This window comes from Cardiocondyla obscurior, linkage group LG13 (genome assembly GCF_019399895.1).
Source record: "Cardiocondyla obscurior isolate alpha-2009 linkage group LG13, Cobs3.1, whole genome shotgun sequence".
Lineage (NCBI taxonomy): Eukaryota > Metazoa > Arthropoda > Insecta > Hymenoptera > Formicidae > Cardiocondyla > Cardiocondyla obscurior.
Genome location: NC_091876.1, coordinates 5,403,835 through 5,418,149, shown reverse-complemented (window position 1 = coordinate 5,418,149; position 14,315 = coordinate 5,403,835). Strand labels below are relative to the sequence as shown.

The 14,315-nt window shown below is 39.0% G+C and overlaps 3 protein-coding genes across 9 annotated transcripts in view; 1 reads left to right on the top strand and 2 right to left on the bottom strand.

Annotated features, from left to right (window-relative positions):
- Positions 1–18: 18 nt before the first annotated feature.
- Positions 19–2,242, bottom strand: Tcs4 (Threonyl-carbamoyl synthesis 4). Its single transcript, XM_070665387.1, has 6 exons — positions 2,093–2,242; positions 1,667–2,016; positions 1,158–1,416; positions 913–1,041; positions 388–741; positions 19–318 (listed from the first exon to the last, which is right to left on the bottom strand). The coding sequence occupies exons 2-6, from the start codon at positions 1,906–1,908 to the stop codon at positions 25–27; spliced, it is 1,278 nt and encodes a 425-aa protein (XP_070521488.1). The 5' UTR covers positions 1,909–2,016; positions 2,093–2,242; the 3' UTR covers positions 19–24.
- A 96-nt stretch (positions 2,243–2,338) lies between these two features.
- LOC139107631 (intraflagellar transport protein 20 homolog) lies at positions 2,339–6,199 on the top strand. 2 transcript variants are annotated; one of them, XM_070665389.1, is made up of 5 exons: positions 2,339–2,501; positions 2,834–2,988; positions 3,161–3,275; positions 4,317–4,468; positions 5,275–5,356. In XM_070665389.1, exons 1-3 carry the CDS (start codon positions 2,345–2,347, stop codon positions 3,272–3,274), a joined length of 426 nt encoding a protein of 141 aa, XP_070521490.1. In that variant the 5' UTR covers positions 2,339–2,344; the 3' UTR covers position 3,275; positions 4,317–4,468; positions 5,275–5,356. The 2 variants fall into 2 exon arrangements, with proteins under 2 accessions (XP_070521490.1, XP_070521491.1); XM_070665390.1 differs by lacking the exons at positions 2,339–2,501; positions 2,834–2,988; positions 3,161–3,275 and adding exons at positions 3,395–4,222; positions 5,026–5,185 and having other exon boundaries at positions 5,275–6,199.
- A 369-nt stretch (positions 6,200–6,568) lies between these two features.
- Blo (bloated) overlaps positions 6,569–14,315 on the bottom strand; it is a 94,668-nt gene continuing 86,921 nt past the window's right edge. For all 6 annotated transcript variants that reach the window (XM_070665375.1, XM_070665376.1, XM_070665378.1 and 3 more), the window contains 5 exons: positions 10,264–10,479; positions 8,617–8,777; positions 8,018–8,226; positions 7,413–7,688; positions 6,569–7,283 (listed from right to left, as the gene is read on the bottom strand). In XM_070665375.1, coding sequence (XP_070521476.1) covers positions 7,090–7,283; positions 7,413–7,688; positions 8,018–8,226; positions 8,617–8,777; positions 10,264–10,479 — 1,056 coding nt within the window. In that variant the 3' untranslated portion in view covers positions 6,569–7,089. The remainder of the gene's footprint in view (positions 7,284–7,412; positions 7,689–8,017; positions 8,227–8,616; positions 8,778–10,263; positions 10,480–14,315) is intronic.

Here is a 14,315-nt window from a genome sequence, read left to right as displayed (position 1 = left end):
ATATAGGTAGAAACTTACTTCTGTTTAGAGGATGTCTAATTTTATTAATTTACATTTTATGTTGGCATTTGTTACTCTTTCGATCCAACTTTCTCCGAACGGTGCACGCTTTTCGATAGTTACCATTTCGATCTCTTCCTTATTTCGAAGAACACCTTTGTTTACAATCCATTTCTCCGCGCCGTTCCAGGCTATCATTATACCGTTATCGTTACACAAACGGGGTGGAGTTCTAACAAATGTAAAGCCCTTTTGCGAACAAACGATTTCTAAAGCTTTTGCCAAGAAATTATTGCAAGCTACACCTCCAGATATTACCTGCATTTAAACGAGTATATAAATCGAGAAAAAAGTTGAAAAAAAAAATATATATAATCTTAGACATACCAAAGTTCGTTTATCTTCCGATATTAAATTCATATTGCTAATAAATTCCATTGCTCTCTGTGTTCTGAGACATATGTGCTTGGTACAAGCCATTTGTACAGCAGCACAGAAATTGTACACGTCGGGAATTGCTGTACTATCAGCAACATTAAAAATTCTGTCTTTATCAATATATTTAAAACTTTTGTTTGATAATCCTGCAAAACTGAACTGGCAATCTCTCCTTCTTGTTAGAACAGGTTGAAAAACATATTTAGTTGGATCCGATGCTTTACTCGCCGCGCTTTCTATAGCTTGACCACCGCTCATATGCGAGAATTCTGGTATACTTGTGAGTTTTAACCTACGAGCAATCTGTAAATTTTTTAAATAAATTTTTTGCTTATAGGTATATTTCCTTATCGTTATATAAAATTTTTCATTAATTTGACTGGCAATCTTTTGAGTTCAAAGTTTTTAAATAAAATTAATTTATTATTAATAAAAAATAATAAGATATAATTTATAATAGAATTTAAAATATACCTTGTCTAAAACTTCACCAGGTGCATTATCCACTGTAGTACCAAGCAAGTAAAATTTATCAATATTTTCAACAATTGCTAACAAACTGTGACCACCTGATACAAGCAAAACAAGAAAAGGAAAATCTACCTATAAGATAAAAATTTTATGAACAATTAGACACAGTTTAATGCAATATATATATATATATATATATATATATATATATATATATATATATATATATATAAATAACTTCAACATACTTTTTGTACCATTCGTACTGTTAAAGCATGAGCTTCCATATGATGTATTGGTATATATGGTTTATTTCCTATCCTAGAAAGATATTTCCCAAAACGGTTTCCAATGTTAAGTGATAAAGGAAGACCTGGCTTGATTGTAGCTGCAATAGCATCTATGTCTCTTAATCTTAAATGTGCTGATCTTAATGCATCTTCACAAACAGTAGTAATATTCTGTCTATGCATGTCTTTAGCAATTGTAGGTATTATGCCACCATGTCTAAAATGAAAATATGATTACAATTTGCTCAAATATTTATTCTAAAAAAAGCAAACCTATACATACTTTTATAATCACATGTAGAAGATTTTTTTTTATTATCTAATCAACTAATATTATAAATTAATTTTATTATATAAATATAAATACCACTAATTGCAAAATTAATGTAATTAGATTATTAAACTTTCGCGAGTAAAGTATATATTAAATCGTCAATTTAAATAATTTGCGAGATAGTTATAATTACTTCAAATGTATGAGCTGTTGTGAATTTATCGCCTCGCCTAATATTTTTCCTGTGGTGTCTACGATTCCGCATCCTGTATCGTCGCAGCTCGTTTCGATTCCTAGCACAATAGCCGGTCGGTCGTCAGCGAATCTTCGTATCGCATTCAAAGTTCGGTCGCATGTACGCAAAAATCTGGACCTCCTTGATTTACAGAATCCCAAAGATATTTCATGCGACAAAAAACACGCGCATCTAGTCATTTTGACAAGTAAAAGCAGTAATTTGCAAGTTTATGAGTGGCGAACAAACAGGTTATGAATGCCGTGATCCGTTCATTGTACTTCAAAGTAATATATCTTTACGGAAACCTGTACAAATTAATTAATTATGTTCAATTAGATAAAATTATTTATTTAAACAATGCTTACTTTACGTCTTACTTACGTCACTAACGTGATATTTCGATTGCACGTGCAGGCATAAACATAAAAAAAGTCACAGCAAATTTTTGTTAAAATTAAAAATTTGTTTAATTAAATTAGTTTATCCTCACTTTGTCAAAGAAAATTCGTAAAGAAAAAGAGATAAAAATCGAACATATAATAATAAATTGTATGCAAAATGGTCGCGCGACAGTTGGCAACAGTATCGAGATATTCGAGACTCAATTGATTATCTCGATATCGTGAGGCCATCATGTGGATCGTTCAGCGCACAGAACGGCACAAAATGACGGATCCATTGGCGAAGTACGGCGTATATATCGACGACCTGAGCAAGATACGCGTTCTAGAGCCGGAGGCGGCGAATCAAACGAACAAGTTGAAAGAGGAATGCCAGAGTTTTGTGTCCAGTAAGTTGTAATCGGTTCGCGAGGCAGGTATTGCGTGTACTAATCTCAGTTTTCACTACCGGTCGTTGTCCGTGCCCACTTGTTGTATGATTCCCGTCACCGCACGCTCGCCCGGCTTTGGCTGCTTTCCTTTTAGTAGACACAGTCGACACAAGTGTCATTTTTTTTTTTTTTCGTATTAACAGAATAACGAAAACAGAACGACACTTGTGTTGGCTGTGTCTACTAAAAGGAAAGCGTATTTTGTTCACTGATCTTTGCAGCTTCATAGAAAAAATACTCTAAAGGTATAACAATAACTCTTGTGGCATTTAAGAATTTTCACGTTGCAGAGATCACTGATTTTGAAAAGAATTCTGATGATTTCATTAAAATATTGGACAATTTGGCAAAGGAAGTGGAGAAGGAGAAAATGAAAACGATTGGTGCTAGAAACCTTCTTCATTCTGTTGAAAAACAGAGAGAAGCCCAGAAACAACAGATGCAGGTTCTTAAATAATTATATATAAATTGATGTTGAATGTTAATTATAATAGAAATAATCTAAAAACACTTGAGTTGCCAATTAAAGTAGATTAATTAGCTTTGGAGCCATGTTAAAATATATAAATGCTTTTATTATTTTATTTAAGTTTAATTTTATATTGTTTTTATTACAGGCATTAATTATGGAAAAATCTATGGAATTGGAACGATTACGAATACAGTATGATTCTTTAAAGAAGATAGAACTAGAACAGTTGGAGACCATTGAGCATTTATCAGTGAATTAATGTAATATTTTTCTCCAACTGTTTCTTTTTTTCTAATTTAATAACTACTTTTTGTCTTTCTAGTCAATAATTAATTTATTATTTTTTTTAAAGAATATATTCAGTACAAAGTATTTTTTTTTTTTTTTTAAAGAGTTTGAAAAAAATATAGATTAAATTTTAATTAATTGATTCTTTTTCAACTAATATAAATATAATATACATATATCGATAAACTTTAAGTAAAAAAATTAAAATTAATAAGAGATGAGTATGATTCAAATCTATAGTATGCTACGTTCCGTTTTCTGAGACGGTGGCGGCTAGTGTATGTAATTTTGGAGTGGTGTGCGTGGAATCGTACACAGCGCACCGTTATACGAGCTCTAGTACTCGATTGGCGTATACTTTTCGGATTAAAAGAATACGCCAATCAGATGCAAGAGCTGGGATAACTAGTCGCGCTGTTGGATGCACTTGGTCATCAGCGTATGGTTGGTAGTAGTAGTAACGTCAGACCGTAACTGCCATTGCTAATTCGAAAAGTCGCATAATGTTCGTTCAACAAGTACGTGCTCGTAAGTGACGGGATAATCTGAATTTGTTGGCCAAGATTTCACTCCGGTTCGAACAGAAAGGCCATCTAATGCATTCGGTACGTTAGTTTAATCTCGTTATGTGATTTGCATTGTTTCATACGCCTTGTACGTCGAAAGGCAGATATTGCAACGGCAGCTAGCGAACGTGACTTTAGCGTCGTGTGCGTCGAGTTTTACATGTATGTACCGCGCCGGCCGGTTTGCCGATGACCGATTTCTCCCCGCTCTCTCATCCCCTGCCTCTGCTGCCTCGGATTACGTACTACGCTAGCTGCTGTCACCGCAGAAAACACCGTATCCGTCCTTCGGTGTACAGTGTACGACGACACGACGTTAGGTAATCGACGAGGCACGATGGCAGTCACTGTCGGTGAGCTATTTTAACACCGTTACGAAGTAATCTAAGAACGATGACGAAAATAGAAGTAGAGATTTAATGATAATTTCTGTGTGCTATATTGCAGATTCTGTGATATATTTATTTCTTGTCGCGATCCTTTGGGGAACGACCAACCCGTTTATGAGGAAAGGTGCTCGAGGTTTGGAGGATGTTAAAGGCGCATCTTTTTACGAACAATTTTTCAAGGAGATCGCATTTCTCGTAACCAAGCTAAATGTTCGTAATATTTTTATGTAAATTTTATTGGCAAATGTTATTTCTATGGTTTTTATCAAATGTTAATAAAAAATATATTTTACTAATTCGTTTTTGAGCGTAAGCACAGGTTCGAAAAGCGAAAATTGTCGCTCGTCACTTTAATTTAAATTACTTTAAGAAGTAAGTACTGTTGTTGATGTGTGGTTAAGGTTATGATACTTTCTGAGAAAATACGACAGCGCAATCGTTTGTCGTATACTATAATCAATTATTTTTAATCGGAATTCTTTAAACAAATGTAAAATTATATATGCCACATTTTATACGATGTTTTTAATATTAGTAAATGTTTGTATAATTAATTTTACAAGTTGAATTTTTGTGTTAGCTAAAACTGTTAATTTTTACTTTAAAACATAAACTAATTTTTGCTTTTCAAATTTTTGTACATAAAAAAATATTATCTACGAGTATTTTTGTTAAAATTTGATGGAAACTTAGCATTGATCAGTTATCTGATTTTATGTTGTAAGAACAATGATACTTATAAATTTTATTTTTTTTTTTTTATACAGTATATCCTGCCATTTCTCGTAAATCAGTGTGGTTCGATATTATATTTTTTAACTCTGGAGAGCACTGATTTATCCCTGGCTGTGCCAGTTTCAAATTCACTTTCCTTTGTATTTACTGCAATCACAAGTTGGTTTTTGGGTGAAGAAAAAGTACACAAAAGTAAGAATATGCAAGTTATCTTTATATTGTTGGGGAAAATTATGAATTAATTACTTTATGATCTGTTTATTTATTTTTTTTATTTTCAGATACGTATCTTGGAATGATACTTGTACTCTGTGGAACTACGTTGTGTTGCTGGGACAAATTGAATAAAACTGTAGAAGCGTAGCGTGCATGGTTCAAACACTAATCGTTACACACCAGTTTCTTCCTGTTAATCCATTTTATCCGTTACTGATCCATATCCATCCTGAATCAAGGAGTTGTCCATGAGTGAGTACCATTAATATCCTTAATTTTCCTTCCTAACACAATGTATCATTCAAAATTTCGTTATCGATGATATGCTAGTTGACATCATTATGTTTATTCATTAATCTTGTTACAAAACATGACTCATTCTTTATTTTCGTTTCACGTATCTTATTTTAACGGAGACAAGCAATGTCTGTGTTAATAGGTAATAGCTTTTATTCGTATAATTTCGTACAATATTAATGATATTTACATGCATATCGTCTAATGATCCATATGTACACACACACGTAGATAGCACCGAGTAGGAATGAAATAATTATGGTGTAAGATGACTATGTTGCCATAATTAAGTTGTTTTCTTTGTTCACACGCAAGTGTATCACAGTACAACAGATAATGTCTAGCTTCACGTGTTTTCATTTTGCTACACTGTTATTAAAAATGACGAAAGCGTTTCTCGACCTGTGTCGAACGTTAAAATTTCGCAACAGTGTATGTGTAATCTGTGATCTATGAATGTACAGAGGAAAGTTTTTATATATAAATGAAAACACATAGGTCCTAGCAAAAGTAGATTAAGAATTCTGATTATTAACACAAGTATTTATATACAATAAGCAAAGGTGATATTGATTTATGCACGGGAAAGTGATCAGTAAATACCGCTATACGTAACTGTCTGTTGTATTAATTACAATAATCTTTCGATTATCAAGATAAAATTTAGAAAAATATATTTAAATTTCACATTAATTTTTGTTACGAAAAAAAGTACTTGTTTTAATACATACTCGTGAATTTTGATTAATAAAAAATGTATATCTTATAAGAATATAAAAAAAAAGGGATGATGGCACTTTGATTCACGGTAGAATAAAGTGACGCGTTAATTTTTTTAAGAAATGCGCATGTAGGGTTTAATTACGTGAAAGTATGAAAAAAAAAATTAAAGCATTTTTTTTTTTTAACTCCCGAGGGAGAAACAAAAGTTAATATACGCTATCATGTTAATTTACAAAATACGAATATATTATGAAACGCATTCTCGTCATTTGCAACAAATTTAATCTGTTAAATTTGGCAGAGAGAAAGCTCAAATAATGCAACATATTCAATATTGAAAAGGTTTTCATTCTAGAATATATATTTAATATTATACTTTTAAAAGTTACATTCGATTTTTTGCAATATTTTTTTTTTTTTTATGAAGAACATTATTTATTTAATGCGCAAACAGTATGATGGTATTAATTTGACTAAAATTCAAAGCTTCGCGTGCCTGTGTATAGCTGGATAATTGTTTTTGTTACGTATAGATATATGTATCTATGCGGGGATTAAAACTTTGTCTTTTAGGTAGCGCAGAAATTTAATAAATTTGCAAAATCGATTAACGTGTTGATAGCAATTAATTGACACGTTGCTGTCGCAATTACATGCTATTCAGTTAAAAAAAAAAAGAAATTAAGTACCCGCGCGATCGAACAGTCGCGTATATGTTAACAGGTGTATGAAAACGGTATACTATCGATAAGTCGTTATTAATTAGCGCGCGTCGGATATCGACGTCTATTAATTGCCTACGAAAATTACGAATTACACTTATAAAACTCGAGACTAGCATTGATCAATGGCCGCCCAGTTTAGGCGCGGGACTTCTTGCTCTTCAACTTGAACCATCCCGCGCTTTTGTTCGGATCGCGAGGCACCGACGTAGATCTGTTCAATTCCGCCTTGGAGCCTAAGCCTCGCGATTTGGTGGCCAGCGATTCCGTGGAAACAGTTCTGTCCACTTTCTGCTTGTCTTTCGATTTTAGCGTGCTGCGATTAATCGTACCTGCAATCAGCGACGGAAATGTGTTTTTTTTTTAATAACTAGGTGCAACGGATGGAAATCGGTTCGGTTTCTTTTTACATTTCATGTAACAGGGTATTTTATTTTATTTTTTCGTTCGAGAGTATTTACTTGTTTTGGAAAGGTTGTCCTTGCTTCGTCGAGCCTCCTTTCCTCGGCGACTGAGAGTTTCGCGGCTCCTTTGCCTGCGTCTCATGGTCGCGATCGGTTTCGCGTGCTGTTGTTGATCGTAGTTGATCTCGAACGGTTCCCTGTAATGTCGCGGCTTCCACGGAGCAAGGACGCTCACGCTCCTCGACACCGTTCTCGTGTGCGATTGCAACGGTCGATTTAACTCCTCGCGACTCGCTGCCCTGCGTCGTTCATTCGGGCCTGGTATTTCGCCGACTGGAATGTAGATATCGGTCTTGAGACGCAATTAGAGTGCGGTTACGCTTGACGACATTTTCCGTACTTTCACTGTCGAACGTTATTCACACAAATCGCCAGTTAAATAACTTTAAACGGCCGACCAGTATAATGTGATCGATTTTTAAAGTTTTTTTTTTACGCGTTTCTTGTGACGTAAATGCGACAGGTATTGCGGAATTTCAAGCGTTCGATAAATAATATGTTCCGCGGAGCATGACTATTATTGACAGTGATAACGTTTGAACTAGAAGTTACATACAAAATATAAAAAAAAAAAAAATTATACGTTTGGAACTTTACTGTACCTGTAGCAGCATGGAGATATACAACTGATCTTTGCGATCTCTGAGAATTTTGACTTTGCTGGCTGCTGTCGCCTGTTGTACTCTCGCCCGAAGATAACGCGCTTTCAGCGAGTCTCGACGATTTTCTTGGGCCTGATATGATACCCAAATGACGGCTCGAATTCGTGACATCACGCCTCGAGCGGGCGTGGTCGTCAATTCGTTTGTTTCTAGAATAATTAATTAAGAAAAAAAACCTTAGTGTGGATTAAATATTTTTGGCTATTTAATGAATTAAAAAAAGAAAAAAAATACACATTTATAACTTTGAAAAAAAAATTGCAAACAGTATTTAGAGTATTTAATATAATTTGATTAGTTCAATTTTAATAAAATAATATTTAGCACACGTAAAGTAGATAAAGCAAGTTGAAGGTTGGAAGTAGAGGATCGTAATGGGTTTTCTTTCTTTTTTTTTCTAAATCTAACATTAGTTATTAGAACAAAACGTAATGGTTGAGTGGAAGGTTGATTAATTGAGGGTCGAAATAATTATTTTTCTGTGAAATATTTAACCGCTCGTGCATATATACGCAGTTTATATTATAGGGTATATTTACCTGCGGTCTCTGTTGGACGAGACGGACTCCTGATCCGTATCGCCGAAGAAGCGGAGATTCTTTTGCACGGAAACTCGTTCAGGCGCAGAGGAAGCTTCCTCATCCTCTGTGCCGGTCGTCAAGATCTCGCTCTCGGGTATTCTCGGCTTTTTATCCACTGGCTGCAAAGTTATCGACGCTTCATTATTCATGATCTCTGAGAGGTAAGACACCAAATATAGCCCCATAGAGATTATTTCTGCGTATAACAATTACGCCCGCTTATTCCAAATATCGATTTATCGTACGTTATAATTTTGTGCACAGAAGACGAACTTTGCAAGTGCGATAGATTGAAACGTATCGCCGTAATGATATATTATTTTGTGGCACTATGTAATTTTCATAGCTAAGCACATACTTGACTTTAGTTTCTCGACTTTTAGGGGTGGTTTTGCCAGTCTCGATTAACTTTTGCCATAGCTTAACTAATCCCTCGCGAGATCATCTCTTAATTTTTTTTTTAGATATGCAAAAAATAAATTCTAGTACGTTTGGACTACATAAATGTTTTTTACGTTATTAAGGTTTTTATTTTATCGCAACAAGGTTTAGCGAACAACGTGGAATAGAAATAATTCGTAAAAACTTAAGGTCGATAAAGACTATTTTTTTTTTTATTACAAGTGTTGGGGTGGGTATAATAAAATTAAAGCCTAAGAACGCCTTTGTGTAAGCTAACGCGAACACGAGAAAATAGAGAAACAATAACCGTAGGTAGGTTTTGATTCCTCTTTGTCAATTGCTCGAGACGAGCGTGAAGTCCGACACAACTGGCCTCCATCGAAGGTCGCGATTTTTCGGAATTCAGTCCCGGTCTCTCGGTCGGCTGGGAGAAAATCGCGCGAGCGTGTACAAAGCTGTATTCTTCCCGCGGCTTGCAAAAATCGCGGCCTCCCCCCGTGGTTGCATCGCACGGCGCCTTCATGAGTCATGATTCTCCCCGGGCCGACTCATCCGATAGATCATCGTCCACGACGAGATTCATACGCACGCAATCATCTCGAACGAGCGCGCGCGCGCGCGCGAGCGCGAGGAGAGCGGCATCTTCTCTCTTTTCCTCTCCTCTCCCTCTCTCCTGTCTAAGATTGGAGGAGAATCGGGACCTGACAGAGATTATTCCTGTGTGCGCGGGCGCGCGGGACATCGGTCGGCTTATAGGGCTAGGCAAGCAACCTCCTGATCGGCACTTAATCTCGCGATTAAATTAAACCACAGAGCGCGGAGTTAGTTAAGCATTTAATCAAACCGGTAATTGGAGGTTGCGCTGCCCTAATGGCTCCGCGCAGCGACCCGCGATCTGACTGATGAATGCGCACGGGACTGGTACGCGAGTTGCGCGCGAGATAAACCACGGCACGATCCAGGAGAATCCCGCTCGTTATCGGATAATACCCTCGAAAAAGGATCCCACACCAATCGAAGAGGTGATTCGCCTCGTTTTCCGATCGAGTTCCAAATACGATAACGTTCTCTCGCGTGATTATCTTTGCCCATCTTATTTCAAGAAAAGAGACGTAGACCTTTTGCCAGTTTTTTTTTTGAGAATCCGATCGAGGATATGCAGGTATAGGAAGATAAAAGTTAGGAATGGAAAACAATGCTTACTGCGGCGTTAGATTTGTTTTTTCTCGAGAGGGACTTGAACCACCCTTTCCTCTCTGCCTCTTGACCCTGGTTGTCCCTAGTCAAGGTGTTGCTGGATTCACAGAAGGACTCTTCTTCTCTAGTAAGAGTGCCGGTGGATCTCGAGAGTCTGGTCGGTCTGGGAGGGCTCGGGCTGCCACTAGGTGTCGATAAGCGTCTGCGTTGACTATAATCCTCCTAAAGCAAAATAAAAAAAAAATTCGGATGTTACATTGACTCAGCATTTTTCCAAGCACTGCTTTAGTGTAACCACCATTTTTCTCAGTCAAGTTTCTTTGAGCATAATTTACTTGACAGACATTAACGGGAGGGATTATATTTAAACATTTTCGATACGACAGCGGATAAAAGTAAAAAAAAAAAATAAAAAAGAAGATAAATAAAATTCTCGGGATAAAATACGCTCGCACGCGGTCGTATTACACATTCGCGCGAATTATACGTGAAACAGAAACGGGTTGAATTCAAATTGATTAAACGCGCGGCCGTTCTCGGAGACGAAATAATCGCCGGCGCGGCGGAAATACAATGGAATTCATTTGAGCCAACAATGAGCCACACGTCCTCCGGCTTCGTCATTTACGTTAATCGCCATTTCACCAATTACACCACGATTGACCGATCGTCGCGGCCTTCCATTCCGCTACTCTATTCACGGGATCCCATTGTATGTAGGCGCAAGGCCTCGGCGTACCCCGGTTCGGCCTGGAAAAACTCGCCCCCTCGAAGCGGCGGACGCGCGAAGATGCACGCGGGCAAGCCGAGCAGGCGCAGGCACGCATACAGACAGGCCAGGCAGGCCAGGCAAGACGCGTGTCCGTTTCATTCTCGACGACGTCCACGTCGTCGTTATTATTATCATCGCGTTTTGCATCATCACCATCATCAGCGCTGCCACCTCCGTCATTTACTCTCGCTCTCGCGCATGCATAATGCGTGCCGGCGCGGCTACGGCTTCAGGCGCTTATCACGACTCTCCCCCCTGTTTATTCATCGGTATTCCGGCAAAGACCACGCCGACGATCGTAATCGCAGGCCGCCGTCGAGGCCGCCGAGGCCGTCGCCGGGCGCATACCGTACGTAACGCGCTCGGGAACTACACAGGAAGTATTACCCCGCGCGCACCGTCTAATCGCGCCGATTAATCTCACCGCGGATCGATTGACGCGATCGACGTTCGATTGCGCATTAGATCTCATTGTGAAACCGGGACACCGTCAAGGAAACATGATATATCTTACGCGAGTAAACGTTGTACTAAGTGACCGCATTAATTACGCATCGCGTTTTCGAGTTAATATATGGATTAATTAGAATAACTCGGAGATTGTATATATGTAGAATCGATATAAATACCGTAATTTTTATTTTTTTTCTTTATTTTATTATTTTTTTTTTTTCGTGCTATCAGATAAGTGGAAGAGACATCGCGTTTTCTCGTACCGGTCTTACTATTTCTTTCTCTCGCGCGCGCGATATACGGTACACCTTGGAGCTTTCAATACGCGATACAGTAACGTCACGGCGCGACCACGTATATAGACGCGCGTATACCGGCCGCGTATAAACTCTTAAATGACTCCGCAATGAATAGCCGATATCGCGGGAATCATCTGCATAGTACAAGCGCGACGCGCTTCCCTGATACTCTGTTTCGCGTGTGCGAACAATATTCCGCGCGCTTTCCATAACGAGTCGCGGCGCAACACCAACGGTAATGAGGATCACAACGGTGACGACGAGAACGAGGACGAAGAAGAGCGTCGAGTGACGCGATGACGAATAAAAAGACGACGGGGGTCTTCGTGCGCGGCGGAGTAGGGGGAGGAAGGGCCTAAGGGCATTGTGACCCACGCAACGCCCTGCTAACTCTTATATCGTCCGTGGCCTTCCTCCTCGCCACGGTTCTCCACCTTCCCTTCCACAGCCCTCTTCCTTCTCTTCCTCAGTTTCTCTCGTCTTTACCGTCTTCGTCCGCGGGGGAATGCGTTATGCGCGAAGCTACTCCCTTGCTCTTCTGTGACTCGGCGTGGGCCGCCGAGATTGGGCTAGGTCGCTTGCGTATATACCTAAGTGCCGTACGCACGGCTGCACGCGTGCACGAATATACGCGGGGCGTGTGTGCGTGTCATGTGGCGCGAAGCGTGCGCTAACGCGCGTGTATCCCCGGCGCATAACTCTGCAACATTAAACCGCTCGCCGTAGGTCACCGTAGATTACGCATAAATTCCGAGGGATGCGATTTACGACGTTAACTGGCATCCCCGGGTCCCTCGGTTTGCCACCCAGCCTCCTACCCAGATTTTCTTCTGCCGCGCGCGAACGGGGCCCGGCCGGTAGGCAAAGAAAATCGGTCACGAGCGAATTTATTCCCCCCCGTCCTTTCCACCCTTTGACGCGTATTTCTTGTAATTCAACGGCGATACGACTTTCCCACTCGATCGAGCACTCGCGAGGTGAAGTAGTACGCGAGCTCTGTACGTGCTAACAGTTTTATCGTTAGGTTTTATATCGTATTGATTTAGTAAGGGACTATTAGGATACAGACGAAATAGCAGGATACGCCGGTGTAATATCGGAGATGCAAGAAGTGTAATAGGGAGAGCGAGGGGAATCCCTGGTGCCGTACAAAAGGGCATTACGGTAAGATCTGTAACGCGCAAAGCCGCAAAATAAACGAACGGGCACGTAATTGGTATTGAGACCCTTGTCGTATATCGGGGAACCACGGATAGTGGTTCGCCGATGTACGCGCGCGTGCAACTGCATAATAGTGGCCAAACGCACCGAGAAGGAGAAAAGATCACCGCGGTGGAAGAGCGAGTCAAGTTGGAAATAACCGCGGTGAGAAAAGCGAAAGGAACGAGAGAAAAGAAAGAGAGGACGCACCGCAAGAAACATCCACCTTGAATATCGCCGGCAGAGGACGGGATGTGGTTTGATCAGGAATGCCCATCTGGAGAAGATCGCGCTACCATGAGTTAAAAGGAATTCGTTACTATTTTTATGCCTACCACCCCTTCAATTTTCCTTTGTTCGAACGCGACGAGTATCCGTCAGACGGGAAATATGAGGGACATTTGGTTTAAAAGGAGATCTTATTTTTAATTAAATTAATTTTTATATGTCTGAAATAATTAATCGATGGACGGTCTTTTTTAATCGATATTGTAATATCACAGACTGTTTTTCCACTTCAATTTAGCAGTCAATAAGTAAGAAATATGAAACAAAATAATAATAAAAACGACAGAACGGAGTAAAGCCTGTATCAAATCTATAAATTGGAAATCATGTTTTACGAATTTTTATTTTACGAACCTGTTTCGCTGGAATCTAATTCCTTCGCAAAACGGGTTCTATTTGTATTTTAATTGAAATATTGATCTGAATGTTGATGGAAATATTTTTCGATTCGACGATCTGTTAATTACTTTTTAAAAAATTATATATTTTTGATACGATGCAAAATAAGACATTAAAAAATTAATTATTACAACTAGATGCACATTGAATATAGAAAAAAGTAAATCAATAAAAAGCTTTGTATATTTTTCATATTTTTACACGGTTAAAAATTCAAAAAAAAGAAATAAAATAAAATACGATTACAATTTTAAACCACGTACTTCTTCACGTTCCGATGTCAATTCACTCGTCGAGTGTAAACCGACATTGGAACGGCCGCGAACGGGCGATGGTTTTCCCTTCAGCGGTGCGCTGCGTTCTCGTTTTCGCCTTCGGGAATAATTATAATTGATGAAATGACACTGCGAGCCGGACAACGGAGACTTTATCGAGCGCTCGCGATCGCCTCGGGAGACGCGAGAGAACGGAACGCAGGGGACGCGTACGCGATACGCACGGAGCCTCGCAGCGACTTCTAACGAGAATGACCGCCCCGGTAGGTGCCTTGGCGACGTCGATGAATATTAATTATTCTGATCGTGACAAGATGCCCCGCATGCCCGCCGTCGTTTCCCGCATAACTGGTCGCTCGGTCGCTCGGCTGC

Excerpts from the sequence above, each read along its gene's own strand:
- Tcs4 (XM_070665387.1), bottom strand. The coding sequence starts at position 1,908 with ATGACTAGATGCGCGTGTTTTTTGTCGCATGAAATATCTTTGGGATTC. Across the intron at positions 1,042-1,157 it reads CAGTACGAATGGTACAAAAA|GTAGATTTTCCTTTTCTTGT; the intron begins GTATGTTGAAGT and ends TTTATCTTATAG. Across the intron at positions 319-387 it reads CGGAAGATAAACGAACTTTG|GTAATATCTGGAGGTGTAGC; the intron begins GTATGTCTAAGA and ends GTTTAAATGCAG.
- LOC139107631 (XM_070665389.1), top strand. The coding sequence starts at position 2,345 with ATGTGGATCGTTCAGCGCACAGAACGGCACAAAATGACGGATCCATTG. Across the intron at positions 2,502-2,833 it reads ATGCCAGAGTTTTGTGTCCA|AGATCACTGATTTTGAAAAG; the intron begins GTAAGTTGTAAT and ends TTCACGTTGCAG. Across the intron at positions 2,989-3,160 it reads CCCAGAAACAACAGATGCAG|GCATTAATTATGGAAAAATC; the intron begins GTTCTTAAATAA and ends TTTTTATTACAG.